General features: G+C 33.6%; 1 protein-coding gene across 2 annotated transcripts in view; it reads left to right on the forward strand.

Annotated features, from left to right (window-relative positions):
• LOC123717788 (diuretic hormone 45) overlaps positions 1 to 21786 on the forward strand; it is a 67596-nt gene that overhangs the window by 43511 nt on the left and 2299 nt on the right. The window contains exons 3-6 of one of the 2 annotated variants that reach the window (XM_045673980.1): positions 11325 to 11444; positions 12416 to 12502; positions 17143 to 17296; positions 18657 to 18733. In XM_045673980.1, coding sequence (XP_045529936.1) covers positions 11325 to 11444; positions 12416 to 12502; positions 17143 to 17296; positions 18657 to 18697 — 402 coding nt within the window. In that variant the 3' untranslated portion in view covers positions 18698 to 18733. Of the gene's footprint in view, positions 1 to 11324; positions 11445 to 12415; positions 12503 to 17142; positions 17297 to 18656; positions 18734 to 21528; positions 21710 to 21786 lie in introns of those variants that run through there. The other variant, XM_045673979.1, reaches the window with a different exon arrangement.

Consider the following 21786-nt stretch of genomic DNA (forward strand, 5'->3'; position numbering starts at 1 on the left):
GAAAATCAGGTGAGCATGCATTTTCCCCTGCCAGTGCAGGGTAAAAAATAGTAACAATGATTGCTAAAACTTGTTTATTTTTACGTGCTCAGGGAATTTGGATTTAAAAACTTCAAACTACTAAGTTGATTTTACACAGTACAACTTAGTTGATTTTGTTTGCTACGTCATTTATTAATATTTGTCTTAAAAGATTCAGGATTACTGTACTATAATGACGCAACAGTGTTGACAACATAACCATGGTGGATCTCATTCCGTATAGGCCCATTAATAGGACAGGAGCAGGAATGAATATTTACAAAACGGGAAACATTATTCCTTGAGAGCTTCCGTTGCTCTACGACAGTCAAATTTGTGTAAAATTAACGCAAAAGAAATTAAAAATGAGGTACAATTTTGATTCGTATAATTAAATAAAAATTGTCCACCCATGTGGGATGTGACTAGCTATTATGTGGTTTTGGTTTGCAGTCTCATTATCGGGACCACCACAGAAACATACATTTGAGCCGCAATACTTAATAGGTTAGAAATTCAATGGACAATCTTTAGTTTATATAGTTGTTATAGTCAAACTCTTCTCTTCAGTTGTATTCTGCAGTAGGTTGCTATAAGGGGCCTGCTGCCTTGCAAGTTCCCTCCAGTTTGTTCGGTCTATAACATCCCTTAGCGGATGGGACGACCAGTGAGAATTGGTTTGGTCAAATCGAGCGAGTTGGCGATCTGCCCTGTGGCCTACTTCCTTCCTTGCTGACGACCAACCAGCTAAGTAAGTTAGAAATCTTATAGTATGTCGTTGAGAGTCTCTTACGAATTGAGTTGTTTCATTGGTTAGTTCTTTCAGCGTTCTATGGGAATCGTCCATGACTCTGAGCTCTACTCTAAGATGTTTATATATGTTGTTAACTAACCACTAACATATCCTTAGTTTAAGAGGCTATACTAGCGACTATAGGTTTTATGTAAAATTCAAAGTAATATGAGCTCAGACGGAACAATAATTTTACAACACAACGTGCTGTAATACAATAGTGACATAACATGAATAGCGCTATGAAAGTGTTTCCGAGTGAGAATTTTAATCGATAGCAACTTCTGGAGCCTTCCAGGTGACCAGTACAGGCTAGACGCTCGAAGATCCTCCCTTCAGGTTGGAACTGTACAGCCTGTCCAGCCACATCACGGGTACAACGTTACTTTTGCAACGATTCGTTTCGGTAAATACACTAGACGAAATTTAGTTGAATGAAACTGAATTATTAAATGTACTAACGAACTATGGAGACAACTTGTATTATTTTTGTCCCTCAAAGCCGCAAAATTATCTTCGTTTTAATCTAAGACAATTTAATATAACTTATCTAAACGGCTCTTCACAAAAATAATATCCCGTTTATTCATTTAATTTCATATATTTCACCGAAATTAAAAAAGAACTGTTCAAATATAACGCTCTTTCTTTTATAATAAATAAATCTCTAATAAATTTAGGACCCACAGACGCCTTCGTGAGCGTTTTAAAAACTAACTAGTCTAGATACTGAACATTGTCGTCCCTTATTCATTACCAAGCTTTAAAATCAGCAGATTTTCTCCAAATTCTTCGCGAATGTAACAAAATAAACAGTACTTATTCAGTGCTTGACATATTGGTATCAATTTTAAAGACTGATAATTTTATTTTTCTGAATATTTTGTAACAATGTTTATCATGATTGTCGTATATTTCAGTAACATAACCTGTAGATATAGATTTAATTAATGTATTAATAAATAAAATAAAGTGTGAGAAGGAAGACCAAAAAGCATGAGGCGTATTTAATTTAAGGCGTATGAAAGGTTTATTTATCCTGAGGTCGGAATAACTGTACAGGGCGGTACACAGTACCTACACTCTAAAGTCCTATTTGCAAAGAAACCTTTTAACACTTAGAACGATAAATCAACAGATTTTTATAAATAGCAAAGAAACGTTGACTCTTTCATTTCACTTAAAACATTTTATGTTACATACAATTAGGTCAACAATAATTAATAGGCCAAATAAACTGAAATATTAAAAGTTTAACATAAATAATGTCGAAGCGTCCCATTAGAGTAGCGAGTGCGAGTGATAACGACCATTCAAAACAAAATTATTAATAGTATTGTCTTTTGTTAGCATAGCTTTTACACATTAAGAAAAACACTTTTTGAACGGATTGATTACAAAAACCCGTCATCATTTAGTCGATATCAACTTCGGGGCAATAAATACAGATAATACAACTTTCTCTGCAGCTGTGATACTTTTGACATTTAACACCTTTTGTCTTCAGCCACCGTGATGACGCACGCTGAAAAGCTAAAAGCACGCTTAAAATTTAGAATTATGTAAATAATTATAGTTTTTAATAATAATACATAGCTTCAATCCGTTCAAAAAGTGTTTTTCTTAAAATTATTAGTATGAAAAAGCTTTATATTAAAGACTCGTAAAGCAAACAGAGTTCGAATCTAGCGAGCAAGCGACACGCACATATAAACGTAACCGTAAATTGAAAGTTATATTACACTAATCAGAATATTAGTAACCTACTCGATAGAAGTTCTATTGCCCTAACTATGAATATTGATTCCCATTGTAATAACTCCGAACAAAACATTTGTTTAAACGATATTCATGCTTCTTACGTCCCCTTTGACGATATTTGCTGCATGCATTCTGGCAATGTTATCTCAAACGCCATAAAGTTACATAAAAAGTTTGAATTGTAAAAGCGTTATGCTCTAAAGAAGAACTTAAGTATTCTTATATTTTACAATTGTCCGCGCAATTTTCTTAATTTTTTTCTTTTCCTGACAAACACAAGAAAAAAAATAATGATCGAAATCGGTCTAGCCGTACACGCGTTACGCCGTGACCAAGGGATGTATGGATTTTTATATACTTATATAGATAAAAACAGCCCAGCATTTTATCAGGCATAGTTTTATTTTTTTAATAACTAATTGTTTATTTTTAATAAGGATTATCAATATAGAAAACTAAAATAGATTTGAAAAGTTTGATCCTTGTGACAGTGTACCTAATTCCGGCATTTCCTCGCTGTATTGTGATACTTATTCGTTGAGCGAGAAAAGCACCAGCTCTGGAGTCACCAGTACTAGCTACCAGGTGCCAAAAACCTCACTCCAAAGGGAAGAAATGCAAAGTTGGAGGAAAACCTTATATTTTTGTTTATTTACAAAATATATACATTATCGTACTAAGCCAATACGATACTGATGAAAAAATATGTACTATTTAATACCTTATATACAAAATACTACTGTGATCTCACACTGCAAACATATATAGTATGTCGATATCTTGACGCGAACATGTCCACGTGTTTATGTGATTAAAATTATTATATACTAGCGGACCCCACAGACTTCGTTCTGTCAAAAAGATTTTAAATGTGGCAGTTTTTTGTTCCTACCAATTTTATAGTCGACGCAAAAAATCTCATGAGGGTGATGGTTCTGCCATCACCCTGATGATAGGCCGATGTGTGAGGTTCAGCTCGGGTGTTTTCTGTGCCTCATTGATATATTTTCGTATTAGTATGTATTCAAATAATTTTGCTCAGATAGGGATTTTAAATTAATAATTCAACTATTTTTTTAACGCGATTAGTTTGAGTGAGTGCTTGTAATTTAATATGAACTTTATTGAATAGCAATTAAGTTCAAATTGACTCTACATTTTATTTACAAAACGTTTGTATGGGAAAAAGAAAAGGGCTGTTTCAGGGTTTTCCCGGAAATTATACGAATTTTTCTCGCCGTAAAAACCAACCCTTCAACGAACATTTAAAAAAAAGAATTGGTACAATTGTTCCAGGCGTTGTAGAGTTATGCGATTACCAACACATTTTGCGATTCATTTTTAGCATATTATGCACACAATGGCTTAAAGGTAAATACCGTAATAATAATAATTTGGCATGACAAGAATATGAAAATTAAAATATATACCACAGATCCAATCCAAATCTGAAGCTCGTCGTCGAGTCTGTACTTGTGATTGTGTGATTTCTTAATATATTTCCATTGAGATGTCTTGTCGAAATATTCTATTAATATTGTTATCAGTGAATTAATCTTCTTTCCAATCGGAGCGATTTCTTTCATATAACCAATAGTTTGGAAATTAATTAGTCTTTGGTACAAAAAGTTTATCATTAATTATACCTCAGCCAGGTTAAATGCGTGAAAGAAACTTGGTTCATTACCAAGCAACACTTAAAAATTATTTATCTGCAGTCTGTATTAGTTTGTTTGAAATACTTCTTTAGTACGTACGTTGTAGTTAACGCTGAATTTAAATTAAAGTATTGTCATAATTTCCCTGAATCTGAAACTGTTCAATAAAAATAATAATTGTTCGTAAATACATTGACAGCATTGAGATCATCCTTCAAAGTTGGCACTGTAAATTGTTCTTGAGTCTCTTCCTGATCATCATTTTCCTCTTGAACTTGTTGTATAAATCTTCTTCTAGTTATGCACATGAATAAACTCCTCTGCTTTAGGGGTAAATAAAGAAGGTCTTAAATTTTGGGCTAATTGAGCCAAAGAAATATTGTCCTCTTCATCAGTCACATCATCTGAGGATATTGTCAAGAAGTGTTTGAAACCTGCATGTCTAAAGGAGTTCACAATAGTTTTCGGTGAATCTTTTTCCCATGCTTCTGATATCATTACCGTTAAGCTTTTCTGGTCTCTATAATAATTTGTTTTAATTATTTATGCGATATGTCAAAAGTTTCACGAAAGTTCAACAATATGTTTTGGTGCGTCTTGTGTAACGTAACTGATTGAAGAGAAATGATAAAGCGGGCTAGGGCTTCGGCTATACTGCATACACGTGTTGACGTGTACCTATTTTGTTTCTGAGAAATACAATAGACCCTAAACTCGACTAGTTTTTGTTTACTTTTGCGATCTTAATGACCTTAGAGTAGATGTAGAAAGACTGTTCTCACCTATTGAAATTGCAATACGGCTGGTCGTTCTAAGAGATATAATTCTCTGAAAATATCAATTAAATGTAGTCGCTTAAAGAGGTTGTCGTCGTAATCAAAATCACAAAATATATGCCTCGGTGTGTGTGCGGAAATGTTTAATGCGTGCGTGTGTGTCTGTGCGTTTTTATGTAATCTTAAAAATCCATAAGTTGAGACTGCTTATTATACACATTTGAAATGCGTAATTATTATTTTTGCATAGTGTGTAAGATATTACGCTCAGTATTAGGAGTCCTATAATAGAGTACATTTATCTTTAATAATTGACAACTGGCCACTGTGAGTTAACACTTATTTTAATTACAAGATTCATTAGTCTTTTATTATTCCTGGAATTCGTGTGACAGGCATTCTACAGTAATACGTGACGTTATGTAACTTGTGTTGTGATTATATAAATATTCCATATATGTATATATGAACTTTATGTCCTTATGAAATAAATAGGTGGCGCTACAACCTTTTTAGGTTAGGCTTTAGGTTTCTGGATCAGTTTCAGGATATTTACTATCAACTCGAGGTCCGTGATTCCACCACTTAGCGTTTTTTAAGGCAGTTTTTGCCGTGCACCACCTCTATGTGGAACCGGCTGCCCACTGTTTTCCGAACCAATTTGATTTAAGGTCCTTCAAGAAAAGAGTGTATCAATTCTTAAAAGTCCGGCAACGTACTTCTGGCAATGTCCGATAAGCGATACAGCCCATGGACACTAACATTGCCAGAAGGTTCGCAAATGCGATTCCGGCCTTTTAAGAATTATTCTCTTTTTTATATAACAGGGGTTAAACGAGTGACAGCCTCACCTGATAAGCGATACATTCTAAGGACACTAACATTGCCAGAAGGCTCGCAAATGCGTTGCCGGCCTTTTAAGATTTTTTGTCTAAAAGGGGCAAAACGGGCAGGAGCCTCACCTGATTAGCGATACAGTCAATGGACCCTAACATTGCCAGAAGGCTCGTCGCACATGCGTTGCCGGCCTATTAAGATTTTTTGTATAAAAGGGGCTAACAGGGCAGGAGCCTCACCTGATTAGCGATACAGCCCATGGACCCTAACATTGCCAGAAGGCTCGTCGCACATGCGTTGTCGGCCTATTAAGATTTTTTATTTTTTTTTATGTAAAAGGGGCTAACCGGGCAGGAGGCTCACCTGATTAGCGATACAGCCCATGGACCCTAACATTGCGAAAAGGCTAGCACGTGCGACCTTTTAAGAATGGGTACGCTCTTTTCATAAAGGACCCTAAGTCAAATTGGTTTGGGAATACTTCAATGCCTTAACCCTAACATCTAAAGTCGTGATTAAATATTATTACAGTAGGGGTCATCGTAACAGAGCTTTATTGAAAAAAAAAAATTATTACACAATAAAATCAGTGGGCCTATCTCTTCCATTTACTTACGACGATACTTGAGGTAATAATTTCTACACAGATAATATTATGTAATTAAAATATTATTGCCAAGAAGAACACTTTCCTTTTGCAACAGGTTGGGAACTTGCTTAAGATCCCACTCTTTCTATTGTAGAAAAATGTTAATCTATGGTCAATAAAAGATAGAAGTGTTGTTTATATTTACTTGAGAATGTTGAACTTACATAGACGTTTGTTCACGTCCCAAATAAATACTTGTTTCATGTGTTTAACTGCCTCCTAATAGACGTGGAACAACATCGCTTCAAACCGCCTTTTATGTCCTCGTGTCTGCGCCCAAAGTCTTAGATTTAACTTATCTAAAGTAAATAAATAAGTATTGTTAGATATTCGTTAATGGTATGTATTTAATTAGTGTGTATAGAAGATAAATGATGTACAATTCGTTATATACATTCTCCTTGGAAAGAAATTCCTGGCAGACTAGAATTTAAAAAAAAAGCAATCTTTTGTTTTTAAAAATAAATAATTTTCGTTTGTATTCTAAAAAAATGAATACGTAGTAATAGCTATACGTACGCGATATCCAAAGACAATAGAAAATAATAAACAATAAACACATTGCAACTTTAGGAGACGTTTCGTCGAGAGTGGTTTAAATATAAAAATTGACCTCGTTAAAGCGATAGAAAAACAAGATGGCCGATTGTAAGATCAGCTGTGTTATTGTGCAATTATGTTAAATTATTTTTTAAATGTTAGGGTTGAAAGATGGTTGATGTCTTGTTAGACAGCTTTTACCAAGGGACAGAGTACAGATAAAATTCAACAAATTCAATACATGAAATGCCATACGATTTATGGGCGAGTTAATCTGGCGGGTGACAAATCTGACGCATGTTATAAACCTGACAGCTCTCATACGCGACCAGTTAATAACTTCCAGCCGATTTTCGTGAAATTTAAATTGCATTTTTTGACAAAACGAATTAACAAGTGTTATTGAAATGAAACTCTTCTTCACACCTTCTTTATCGGCGTTGTAAAAAACATTTACTGTCACATTTTTCCGTTACGCGGCATCTTTTTCTTGTCCCTACCACGGTTGATTCGAAGCGAAGTTTCACTTCTTACGTGTGTACAGTACACATTTTTTACACAAGATATACAAGTAATTAAGCAAAGTTATGTACTTCTACTACAGGCGGAAAATAATAGACGGCTAAAACATAAGTGTTTCCTGCAAATTTAATATTGTTTAGAAGTAGACTCTTGGGCCGTAGGGTTGCAAAGGTTAAAATTGGCGCCTGGTGGTTATCGGTGACCCCAAAGCTTTCTTCGCTCAACGAATAAGTATCGCAATACAACTAGGAAATGCACAGCATTAAAGGTATACTGTCACAGAACTAATGTTACAAATCTGTTTTAGCCTTCCATAAACATCCCATAACTTGGTCTGTTCGTTGAGAGGAAATATTAAGGATCATTACGATGCGAGATTTCAGTTTCCGAGAAATTTGTGAACAAACTCACAAACAAGACCTCGACAGACATAACAAAAATAAACCATATTAATGTAGTATATTAAATTACAACAATACAAAACACTTTATTACTTTAAAGCATAAAATCTCAATGTTATAGTCGTCGTCGTAAGTAGACAAAAAACATGACGAATTTGCTTTTGTATTTGATGATATAATAGTTTAGAAATTCTGTGCTTTTAATTGATGATGAAAACCATTCAAATTAATATATTTTTTGATGTTATAATTCTTTTGTTTCTATCAAAATAACTTACAAATAAGTGGAAAGTTGAAAGTTCTAGTTTTTCTTTTATGTTTATAAAAGACGCTCTCTCAATTAATTTGAGATTAAATTTAAAAAATCAAGAGAAAGCATTTTCGTTCTCTCAATAAACCCCATACTTAATACCAAAAAAATCAGATTATAATCTTTAAATACTTGTTCATGACATTGGACAGAAAATTTATCGTAGTGTTGATTACAATAATAATATTACAAACATAATATACTTAGCCAAAAACATCACATAATAGATGGTCATTAGGAAAAACTTTCCCGAACATCTACTTTTATCATTGTACCTGCCAGGTACGCACAGAGCGTCCAACCTCCCAGAACCAATATTTGTTCCGGCTCTTTACTCAATGCCAACACTGATGCTGATCTGTCTTCACACTCTACTCCTTCATTCAATAAACATTTTTATAATTATTTGTATTTTTTTCGTCTTCTGTGTCAATGTTGTATTGTGTTACCGGTCTACTGTCATGTTTATAAAACAAATAAAATGTATTACAATGTGTAAAATTTCGGAACGATTTGGAGTGTAAAATATATAAACAGCTTTCGTAACACGCTTGAGTGTATGAGTAAGTGTGTGCATTTTTTTATAGAACAGGGGGCCAACGGGCAGGAGGCTCACCTGATGTTAAGTGATACCGCCGCCCATGGACACTCTCAATATCAGAGGGCTCGCGAGTGCGTTGCCAGCTTTTTAAGAATTGGTACGATCTTTTCTTGAAGGACCCTTAGTCGAATTTGTTCGGAAATACTGCAGCTCGTTCCTCATAGCGGTGGTGCGCGGCAAAAATTGCCTTGAAAAACGCTCAGTCGTCGCTCGGAGAGGGATTGGTCATCGACGATTCGAACTCGATTCATGCATATGAGTGACTATGTGGGTGCGTGTGAGTGTATGGGTGTAATGAAAATACTATATTATACTAGCTGACCCGGCAAACGTCGTTTTGCCATATTATTTTTAGGAACCATTTTTTTTGTTCAATAATAACTATTTGCTATAATAAAAATAGGGGTTGATCGTAGAGGGTGACAATTAAGGGTTGTATGTTGTATCATAAAAAAATGAAAACAAAAAATTTGTCTAAAAATAAAATTTATGGAGGACACCCCTTATCACTTAGGGGTTTGGAATATAGATAGTAGCCGATTCTCAGACTTATTGAATATGCATAAACAATTTCATAAGAATCGGTTGAGCCGCTTCGGAGGAGTATGGGAACGAACATTGTGACATGAGAATTTTATATAATATAATTTGTCTTCCATCTGTTTCACTTGCAGTGTCTGTTTGATTACTAAATCAACGAATCGTATTCTACTAAAATTTGTCTTTTTCTTCTTTGAAGTTAAACACGGCCAAGCTATTACCGAGAGTATCAAAAGTGCAATGAATATAAATTTTTGAATCAGGTACGAGGAATCGATTTCTCCCGACACTGATTATACCCACGCGATGCTCATTTTGCAAAGTGATAGCTTTTGAAGCGATCATTACAGGTATTTACTGGAGCTTTTGTTTTAACGACCGAGCTTTAGATAGATTCTATGGCTGATTCATTCCATTTGTGAGTCGTCAAAGACCGTATAGCAAAATTCTATTTGGTTAACAAGATGGTATAGCAAAACCACGACTCTGACTCTCAGCAAGACTCTAATATCGCTTTCCCGGGGGAACAAAGCACTATTACGCGGTATAATGTTTCCTCAAATTTGACTTCTTTGTTTGTCTGTACAGTAACTGTATTTTTTGCATTACTTTTTACTATTAATAAACACTAGGGTGTCTTTATTCTACCGAAATAATTTTGTGTACAATGTTAGTAATACTCGTTTAACAAATTAAGTTTCCTAGAATATATCGAACAGCCATAAATATAGCTTTAGTTTAGATTGTTTGAAAATAAACACTGTTTCACTATGGTCATACTATGTCCGCGTAAAGACTGGTAATACATTATTACGTTCTAAACATTCGTCAAAATATGCCATCGTAATGTCGTATGTACGAAACGTCCGTAATTATTTTTAAACAGCGAAACAATCGTTTACCACCTGGTTCTTCAGCTTATTCTTATTTGCGTGTTGCTCCCACGAGAATGTAAGTGCGTGCTCCTATTTCAACATGCCTCCTGCTGATGTCAGGTGGAACATGGTGTGATGGTTGCACCTTCTTACGTTGTGTTCAGAAGAGTGGCGGAGGGTTTATTGCCAGTTCTTCTATCATAACTGGCAGTAAATGTAAAATTAGAAGCATTTAATCATCGATCATAAGTGTACATTGTGTTACCTCTATGAATAAATGATTTTTGACTTTGACTAAGACTATTTAGATAGTACTGTTATGTAAATTTAGTTATTTTTCAACTATTTACACTAAATACATAACACAATGATTAAATTGTATGTTAATGTAAATTATGTAATGTACTTATTACTAGGATATAGTAATAATAGCATTCAGTTTTACTTTTGCTAAAAAAAAGATTTTGTTTTTACGAGTTTGTCCCCCGGGGCAAGCGATGTGTGAAATCCAATAAATACGGCAAGTCTCGGCTTTGAATGTTATCGTAAATCACAATTATTATTGTTGTAAAAACTACAGCCTAACAAAAAGTCTGAAAAATTTAGAGATCTGATTTAGTGGCAGCTGATAGCAGCGCCATTGATCATGTATAAAAAACACTCATGTTATATAATTGTTCAAAAATATAAAAGGAAATAAATTTTCCGATTTCTGATTTCCGGTTTAGCAACTATAATTTTGCACACACATCTCGAAAGAAAACATAATATTTGCACCGTTTTAACTATAGGTTCCTGTTTTTTTTCATCTTGGAAACACAATTTGAGCGAGAAGTGAAAGATGACGCTAGGTATAATGAGTGATTAAATTTTTTGAATAACGGAGTTCACTTTATTCGAAAAATTGATGCTGGTCCTTCGAGCCGGAACAATGTATATAATTACTATGCAATACATTTTCGTCGCTATATATTGCCAATTTTAAGTACTAAAGAGTTTAATTAGGTTCAGTAAAAATAAGCAAAATGTATCTTTTACAGATGTGGTGGGCAGTTTGTTGTGTTACGTTGGCCGTGGGCAGTGTATGCACAAGTGCGGCGCCTAGGACCGAAATTTCACACCCTATCGACTGGACCCAGCTGGAATCAGCACCTGATGATGTAAGGTTTTTACTACCTAGTTATAAGCTTAGGACGAAATACACCCGAGATTTTTATAATATAAATAAAGGTTATTTTATGATTATGTATCGATCTAGTTAACTAAAGAAATTGTACTTAACTTGTCAGGAAAAGACAAAAAATATCTTAAGATAAGGGAAGAATTTTTAAATATACTTAAACTTAGAGGAGGAGTATGTCAATGCCACCCATAACAGACGAGAATAAATGGTGAATATCATGACAGTGGAAGCGAAAGGTACGTCACGTGTGCAGCATTTGGTTGTGGTCTCTGCCGATTACGACGACATCGTGTAAAACAACATACTAACCAAAATCAAAGGTCCCGGCTGAATTCTTTTGTATTAGGTACTTAATAGCAACGTTATCGTTTGTTATGACTATTGGTTTTAACGACCAAATATGAGTAATCCTTTCGATGTCGTTACAAAAGATTTTGACTGTAAATAAATCAAATAAGTTAATTTGTACACTACAAAGTGTGAGGGAGAAATTTGTCAGTATGCCTAATAATAAGACAAAATAAAGGAAAATATATGTTAACATGTAATGAAGTATGATTTATATCCACTAAATTATGTACAAAATCGGGATGACACAAGGCAAACAGAGCTACGTGAACCGAGAATGTGGTACGTGACTTAATATCAATGTTAGCATTGCTAACGCCATCTAGCGGCTTATATAATTGTGCAAAATACATAAGGAAAATACCACTCAGCCTCAATAACTTTATTCGTTCAGGTAAAAAAGTAAAAATTACATAAGAGAATTTACATTGACTACCAGTTCGCAAGTCAAGGGCGTAGAGCGTTAAAGAACAACTGGCAACTTTTCGTCACTCAAGGGCAGATTAACACAGTGACGTCCTTGGGCTGTATGCCCTCTTACACAATTTTTAATTTCAATTCTTACATAATATGAATAATGTAATTAATTGTTTTCTTTAGGAAAGCGTTGATTATGCTGTATCACCTGGACGTTATGCATCCGCCCCCTGGCTCTACCTTCTAGCAGAAGCGCCACGTGATTCACAGGTAATTAAATTTCTTTCATATCAGCGGGGTACAGGGTTGCCAATGTTTAAATCTTTAAGAAAAACACACTTAAATATGTAGCTGTCACTTTATTAGAGAGTATGAATTCTTTCATTGTCAGCATGGTTGGTTACTCTATTGAGATTCCAATGTTAAATTTTCGTATATAGCCAAGACGCCAGCGCTTTGATTACTAATAGTTACTGGTACATAGGGAGTCTATATATCGAGTGGTAGATAACAAAAATAGCTATAAAGATCTCTGAAAAACGATACAATTTCTTATTTAAAATTATTATCTAAATTGTAGATCTTATGTAATCATATCGTCGATTAAGATTTATAATCGCGGATAATTTCAATAATTAATTAATTCAACAGCTATAAAACATGGTGTACAATTCTATATATTCAGATAAAAAAATTGCTTTAAAAGCGTTACGGAGTAAAATTTGTAAAAATAATATCATAATCGATCCACAGATTAGTTTAAAAAATCCTTTTCTTTTTTTTTTCTTAACAAGTTTGGTATGTCATAGAGACTGGAGCGACGCCATCTTGAATGTGTTTTGGCGGGTTCTTGAATTTATGAATGTTTAATTTGTTTAAAGCAAATACTTAACATAATTGAAAATAATTTGTATAGGTTCTATAATCTCTAGCCACTTATGTAGTGTGGACTCAATTCCCACATTTAATAAACTCATTCGATCCGTTCAAAAGTTTGTATTTATTTATTTACAAGTTATAAATTAAGTTAGTTTTAAACAACGTGTTTTCATAAAATTATACAAGAAAATATGACATTAGAAATTTTACACAAATACACATCAAGCTATCAAGGGAAAATCATTCAACAAAGCAACCACAAAATAAATCTTTTTTTTATATTAAATAGAAACACGATTACAAAGTTTACGTTTAGTTAGAAAAGAATACATTGTATCTCATTGCATCTCTTTATCATATGATGATGTTATAACCAGGATCAAGTTTATAGTATTTATGGGTTTTGATTCCATACTATATCAAGCTAGCCTTTATACCAGAAACGAAACATTTTCTGGCATTTATTACTTTCACTTACACATTTCTTCATATTTGTCGACTATCATCATAAAATGTTATTTGGAGAGAACGGATCTCTCTAAATAACATATTCAAATTGAATTACAAAAATAATAATAAAACAACAAGTAACAGTGCAGTTTTGGTTTTGAACACATTATACTACACAGAACATGAGCCATGATGTTTATATCAAATGCATTCTAAACACACAATAAAAGTAAAAAAACAATTCCGAAGTGGAAGTCAGCAAGGAGGTTCTATTATACGCATACATAGATAGGTACTTTACGTAATGTTACACTAGCGCGCTCTTTAGGCGTATCAATCACAAAAAATTCACAGGTTTTGGCTTAGAACGCCTGTCTTGTAGTGTCCAGATGTAGAAATATATGGAGTACATATACACAGATACTTGACGAAACTATTTAAAAGTTTATGCAAGGCATATAGCCAATAACACCAACCCTTTTCACTCTAGACGGCTGTTATGAATGTAATTCACATTGGTTCGGAAATACTTCATTAAGTCATATGTAATACTTCTATTAGTCTGATAATATATTGTCTTCTTGAAACATATTCCAATTTTGTCAGTATGTGCGCAAAATATCTGTTTTTAGTTTTGCTAAGCGATTATTACTTATAGAGGAATTATCTGTGATTGCAATGTCTAATTAAGTAACAACAATTGATCTAAAAGATAGAAAGTGAAACAAAAGAAAGGTGGAATGTAGAGAAGGCAACATAGACTTGACAGATGCGCAACGCGAGCCACGCCTGTTTGACCAATCACAATTAAGCGCGCCATTTCGTCTTTTGTTTTGTCACTCCCGTTTTGGCCATGACGCATCGTTGGTCAAAAACAAGCAACGTACATAAAACCCTTCAAAGTTTTAGTGTCTAATGTGATAATATTACTTATTTTTTTCAAATAATAAGTTAGACGCTCGGTAAAATGTGTAATAAGTAGTGTGTGAAGGTGAATAATGGATTGTCGCGGTCTCGGCGCACGGTGTACGTTTCTGTGAATCCCGCGGTGGAATTGCTCCAGCGCGGTGCATACAACAACTATATGGAACGCCAGGCGCATGCTAATCGGGACTTTTTGAACTGCATTGGGAAAAGAGGTAAGTTATATATTCTCTATTATTTATGGACACCGCGTTCCTTCTTTGCTTTTATTTCTGAACAAGAAATATCGTCATAGAGTTTTCATTCAAATTCGATGAAACAATCTTTTTCGGGTTGATAATTGTTTCTAATTTAAATGTAACTACAGATAAACTATTTATTGCCGTAAAATATGTTTTAATAAATACAAAAACTTTTTAATGACTCTTAAAGTATGTCATATGCCGCATTCATATTGTAACGATATTAAAAGTTTTAAAACTGTATATAAAAATGGAGAAATAAACGCGTTTTTCCAGTAGCCTTAGGCTCGACTTGCACCCTTTGTACTATTAGAAAAGTCTCTCTATTTTACAAAACTTTCATGTATATTTATCTAACATTTATATTTTGACCCATGGCAATATTTAAATTACGTTTTTCCACAGACTCATGGTACACCGACTGCAAGATGGCTGCCTAAATTCTTTCATTAAGACGCAATTACGGTGCCGTCCCGAGATCTCGAGGAGATAAAATGAATGTTTTGTAAATATTGTGTACATGTGTCAAATATTTAATAAAATTCATTAAAAAAATAAGTTTTTTATTCACTACCCTTGTCCGCGCGTTGACGCTATGGTTTTCTGGTCAATTGTCACGATTTTGACAGGTTTCGGACGTCAAACTAGTGACACTAATATTAAACAGTTGTTTGTGTCTTAATTCTTACTTGTACGATATTGTTTTTTTATTATCTCCTAAATTAGATGTCAAAATAACATTCACGCAATGTATCATTAAGAAATAGTATGACTTTCTCAAAAGTTAAATTTTGTGTTCAATGTCATATCCTAATTCTGTTATATTTCTGATATACTAATTTCTGAAAAATAAACATTTGTATTCGGTAACGATTAAACTCAAAGAAAAACACTTTTTGAACGGATTAAAGCTATGTATTATTTTTAAAACTTAGGGTTATAGGTACGCGAAACGTCGGAAAAAAAATTAAAATTTAGAATTATGTAAGTGTGTAAGTTTTAAAAATAATACATTGCTTTAATCCGTTCAAAAAGTGTTTTTCTTTGAGTTTAATCGTTACCGAATACAAATGTTTATTGTTCTTAATGTGTAAAAGCTATTTTAACGAAAGACAAGATTAAACTCAAACTCAAAATAACTTTATTCATATAGGTAAACAAGTTCACTTATGAACTTATTTTAAATTTACGTTTACCACCCTAAAACCTATTGGAGCAAAAAATTCTCACCATTTTAATAGCAATGTAAGCCTGGCCATTTTAAAAGTGTGTGTCAGACACAGAAGGATTTACATTCAAAAATATTTCGAAGCAGATACGGAAATCGGTGTGACCTAAATGGTTGGACTAGTTTTTTTTTCAGTTATGTTAGTGAGCGTTCTGCGTATTTTTAACACAATATTTTCTCATGTGTCATAATATTTTTAGAATATAATGAATGGACACGAGTTTTGTAACCTAATATTAGTGAAGTTACATAACATATATTTTAGTTAATAATTAGAAGCGTAAACCAAATGTTAGCAATCATAGCTTGAAGCCAAAATAAGCCTTTCAATTTTTCCCACTCACAAATTGTATACGATATTGTTTACGATAATGGCCAATAGGTCGACTACACTTATCTATGGGTAATAGAAGTATCACTTAGATTTAAAAAAACCTTAAGTTTAAGTAAAAACTAATTTTGTGTTAGTTACAAGCTATTAAAGCCAGTTGACATCCCTCCAACAACTGCCACCAAACTTATCTCACGATTCAACAAATATTATCCATAATGCGTCAAGGTTCTAAAACTTCTATAGGTAATTTATCAAAAGTATAACAGGTTATTATTTAATTATATTTAACTGAAGTGTCTATTGACTAACTAGAGCGAAGTAACAAACACTTACGTGCTTCTTTACTCAACATTACGTCCTTGATAAATGGAATATAATCTTTTTTTACAACACAGATAATACATATGTTCCACACTTATAAAATAGGTGTTAAACTAATCTTTAACTCGTAGTACATATGTTTTTACAAAAACCTCCCAGGCGCCATTAAATAATTAAACCCTGATTAATTTCAAAACTCACGTTAAACGTAAATTAATTAATAAAGCCTTTTATAAATTTGACGAATATATAAATGATCTTAATCCTTGGGAATGATTTGCTCCAGTTCAAACAATTTGTATGATTCCAAAATTGGTGATTAAAATGAGTGACGGAGAGGTTGTTGCCAGTTCTTCATGCCTTTGACTTGCGAACTGGTAGTAAATGTAAATTTAGAATCAATTTAACATCTTTTCTGTTGACGTTCATAAGTGCACTTGTATGCCTATATGAATATTATTTTTTGAGTTAATATACTTAGTTATTATACACGAGTCAGAAAATTGGTATTCTAATGAGTGTGAATGGAAAGGGTGATGGGAGAGTGAAACGACGGATGCCATCCCTCTCCATCGATCTGCCAATGTCTGTTCTGCGACAAAAGCTGAGCCTCGAGAAGGAAAGAAAATTCCAGGCCATACGGGCGGCAGCCAACAGGGACTATCTTAATGACATCGGAAAGCGAGGTATACCAATCAAATTTTATATTATACTAAAGTATTTTTGTGGAGGCAGGAGTACTGGGATACCTGGGTTATATTTTTTTTTGCGGCTAAGTAGAATGAAAGGCTTCGAATGTATTATTTTCCAATTCCTTATAACCTAATTTACATTACAGTACAAAGTTCCATAAATCATTGGTCAATTTACATAAACAAGCAGGTGATCCAGCCTATCTTATGAACTTAGTTCTGGAAATATATGCTGAAATCAGTGTTGGCCTGGTGCCTTCAGCGTGTGTCTCTCATCCCTGAGGTTCGATCCCCAGCTGTAAAGCAATAGACTTCCTTTCTATGTGCGCATGTATAATGAAGGAAAACATCGAGAGAAAGCCGACGTGCCTACGGCCTATTAATTTGACCAAGAAATCTGAGGCCCAAACCTAAAAATATTGGTTAAATATATGTATATTTTATTCAGTAAATAACAGTATACATGCCTAGTAGTTTCAGTGACTCTCATCCCTCAACCCAATTATACCAATGCACTTGGTATTTAGCAGTCACTTGTACTGTGAAGGAAAATATCGTAAGGAAACCAAGATGTCAAAAAACAAAAAGTCATGTGCCATGACTGATCAATCTGTCGATAAAAAATGATGAAACAGATACAGAAGATCTGGGTACCAGCGTGTAGTGCCTAATTCGTGACATGCAGAAAGTTTGATAATTTTTTTAAAAAGCATGCCGAGAAATCCCGCATATAGCGGACTAGTAATTCCAACACCAGGGTTGCGGGTCGCACGCTCATTGCTAAAATATAATAATAATGAAGACCGTTTATTTCCAATCCTTGCTGTGTAGTTAACATTTATTATATTTTATCGTTCGTCGTTAAATATCTTCCTTCATTGGTCGGAATCCCTTCACGAGTCCTACTCCAGCTTTTTCTAAATTCACGGCATTTTTTGAAATTATTTCTATTATATATTACAATCGATCGTTAATATATTACGTTTACTAGTAATCATAACTATCAATAAACCGTATTAACAATTTTCTCAACCTTCAGTAATAATTAATATTAATAAAAATAAAATGAAAACAAATTTAAAAAGTTTTAGTCTCTAAGGCAGTGACCGTTAACGCTGGCAGCGTTTATTATATTTTTGTTTGTACACGCAGGTAATAATTGTTAACAGTGTTCAGTGTTTATATTTGAATGTTTTCGTTTTTGATTTTTGTGTGTTACATTCTTTTGATATTGTAGAAATATAAGCAAATAAATAAATGTATGTTTCCATCACCTTCCTGCTAATTATTCTCTCCTGGTCCTTTCCATATAGTTTCAACAGTGTCATGGTTTTCATAATGTCCTTTTTTTCAGGTATCCTATGGAATGCAGCATTTGATTCGGAGAAATATTAGAGAATTGAATAGTGCCCTTAAGCAAATATTCCGAAAAGTTTATGTATTATATAATAATTATGATCTCATTAGACTTAGACGTTTTACGTAAATTGTATGTTTTCAATAGTAATAGAATATAGATGTAAATGTTTTAAATATATATATATATGAAATAGATAATGTTTTATTTCTGGACGATGATTTTTCTAATGCTGTATTGAAAAGGCCCTTAAAAGTCCCAACTAATTCAGTAAAATGGGTGTTCATGGGTAATTATAAAAGGTTCCTCCAAATTGGGTTTACGGTTAAAAACTTTGGGATAAATTTAATAACGTGACCAGACGTGAGACGTATCTACTGTTTAGTTAAATAAATATGAAACCTATACATTTGTTTACTGGTTAATAGTAGGTAATATTGTATCAGGGTTTCTAACTCTTCCATTACAAACAACACTTTAGAAGACGTTCATTTTATCGTTTTTAAATAGTACCTACAACAATTTACTTTTAAGGTACAATGTTAATAGAGGTTTAATAATCAGTTCACGACAATATTTATGATTAATAGACACTTTCAACTATCAAAATCTGGCTATACAAGATGGCCGATACTCTATGTTTTCCATGGCGACTCTTAAATTGAGTTTTGTAAATCAGTCTATAAGTTCTACGCTGTGGTTATTAGGCTGATGTAATCAAAGTAAAGTTACATAGTTCCAAACGACAGGAGGCCCACCCGTTAAGAGATGAGCGATTGGCCATGGACACATCCTGCTTGAACGCAAGTACATTGACGGCTTACATAATACACTTATATGAGTTGCGATACATTGTAGTTTTATATTGATTACAAACTACCAGATCTGGCTAAGACAACATATCTCCATATACAACAATTTTAACGAAAGCGAAGCGAGTTTTTAAGTTAAACGAGGACCATTAAACAGATACGAAATATGTAAGATATACACGTGCAAATGACAAGAGAACTTACGAATCACGCACTCACCAGATCCACTAGCCCGCAATATCATAGCACACAGCTCAGCAGTCAAGCGCCAAGCGTCCGCGTACAATGCAGGCTTTAGGAGATGCGTATTTGACACACTGTTCCTTATCATCACAGCGTAAACACAATTTAACAACAAATAAATTGTAAATGGACACAGATAAACTGATATTATTAATGAAACTAATTTATATATGTATTTGCAATATTTTTAACGTTAAATAATATAAAACTAACACCAATTTCAAAAGTGTGGTCCCTGTGGCATTGTACCTATATTCCTGTATCTCCTATTGCGATACTTATTCGTTGAGCGAGGAAGAGACTAGCTGTGGGGTCACTTAAATTTCTGATTAGCTGTAGCAAGTCTACTCCAAAAATTTTAAAACTAAGTTTATCCTGACCATCGTTAATCCAAAGCATCAACTATAAATCAACGAAGCCATAACAGATTCTAATAATGATTTAACATAATCATCCAAATTGGGTTTACGGTTAAAAACTTAGATAAATTTAATAACGTGACATAAGACGTATCTACTGTTTAGTTAAATAAATATGAAACCTATACATTTGTTTATTGGTTAATAGTAGGTAATATTGTATCAGGGTTTCTAACTCTTCCATTACAAACAACACTTTAGAAGACGTTCATTTTATCGTTTTTAAATATTACACCTACAACAATTTACTTTTTAGGTTATTATCGTTAAATCTTACGAATGGATTTGGTCTTCCGCCGCATCTGCCATTTTCAATAGCATTTTCATATACAGTGTAAACTATATAACGACACTGAAGGGACACTGGTCAACAACAGTCTGCAAGTAATCTCAATTTGTAACCAAAAGAATTTCTTAGAAAGTTCGTATAAATTATGTAAATAATTATAAGTTTTTAATAATAATACATAGCTTCAATCCGTTTAAAAAGTGTTTTCTTAATGTGTAAAAGCTATGTTAACAAAAAACAATACTAACTTAAAAGTACTTTATTACTCAATTGTTGTCGTTATTGCGAGTGTGTAATGCTATGTAAAGTGTATAATTGTATGGAAGAAAAGCTAAACTAACTAAAGCAAATTGTTTTCGACGCTTTCTGGGACGTTACATAGAGTTCTCTATATTCGTAATGCCACCATCGCGCGGTACAATATTAGAGTACGAGCTGTTCGGTTCCGTCGCTGGCTTTTTACAATTATTCCAATGCTATACTGACACCTTGTCTAATTAGCCATATCGATACGAACTTTAATTAGCAATTTCTTAATACACTTTTGTATCTATATCTGTGTACATAAAGAATGAAAGCAAGATTTTGTATAGTTTGAGTCACGATTATGACGTTAATATGTTCCGAACAGATAAACAAAACTATCCCCTTCCTACATTCATGATAGATTTTAAATCAGATTTCTGTTTTAACGGTGGGATTTTTATTCATTTTCAAACCAAATTTTTCAATTTGTGATATATATATTTGTATATATTATATTCAAAGTTTCTTACAGTGGCTAATGGACGTTAAATTTACAAAGTGCTAAGTTTCTTAAATTCCTCTTATTTTTGATTATTTGCCTACGGTTTTGTTACAAGAGCAGTGATGGCTTGGTGTCCCCAGCGTACGACTCTCACCCCAAAGGTTATGAGTTCAAATTCCGGGTACCGTAATAGAGCTAACCTGCTCGAAGGAAAACGGCTTGAGGAAACCGAAAAATCTTACCGAAAAGTCGTCATTTGACACAGAAGGCTGATCGCCTGAAAAAAAAAACAACCTTGAATCACTAAATATATAGTATGTGTAGGGTTCCTATGTATTAAAGCAATATATTTTTGCAGAGGCTGATGCGAGACTTTAACATTCGACCGAAACGCAAAATGCCATCGCTGTCCATCAACAACCCCATGGAGGTGCTGCGCCAGAGACTGCTGCTAGAAGTTGCCAGGAAGCAGATGCGCGAAGCAAACCAGAGACAAGCGGTGGCAAACAGAGTGTTCTTGCAGAATGTTGGAAAACGAGGTATGTATCCTGTTTATTAAATCATGAAAAGTAATAAAAAGGATTTAAAAGAAGATTACTTTAGTTTAGTTTAAACT

Source organism: Pieris brassicae, chromosome 13, assembly GCF_905147105.1.
Source record: "Pieris brassicae chromosome 13, ilPieBrab1.1, whole genome shotgun sequence".
NCBI classification, from domain to species: Eukaryota; Metazoa; Arthropoda; class Insecta; order Lepidoptera; family Pieridae; genus Pieris; species Pieris brassicae.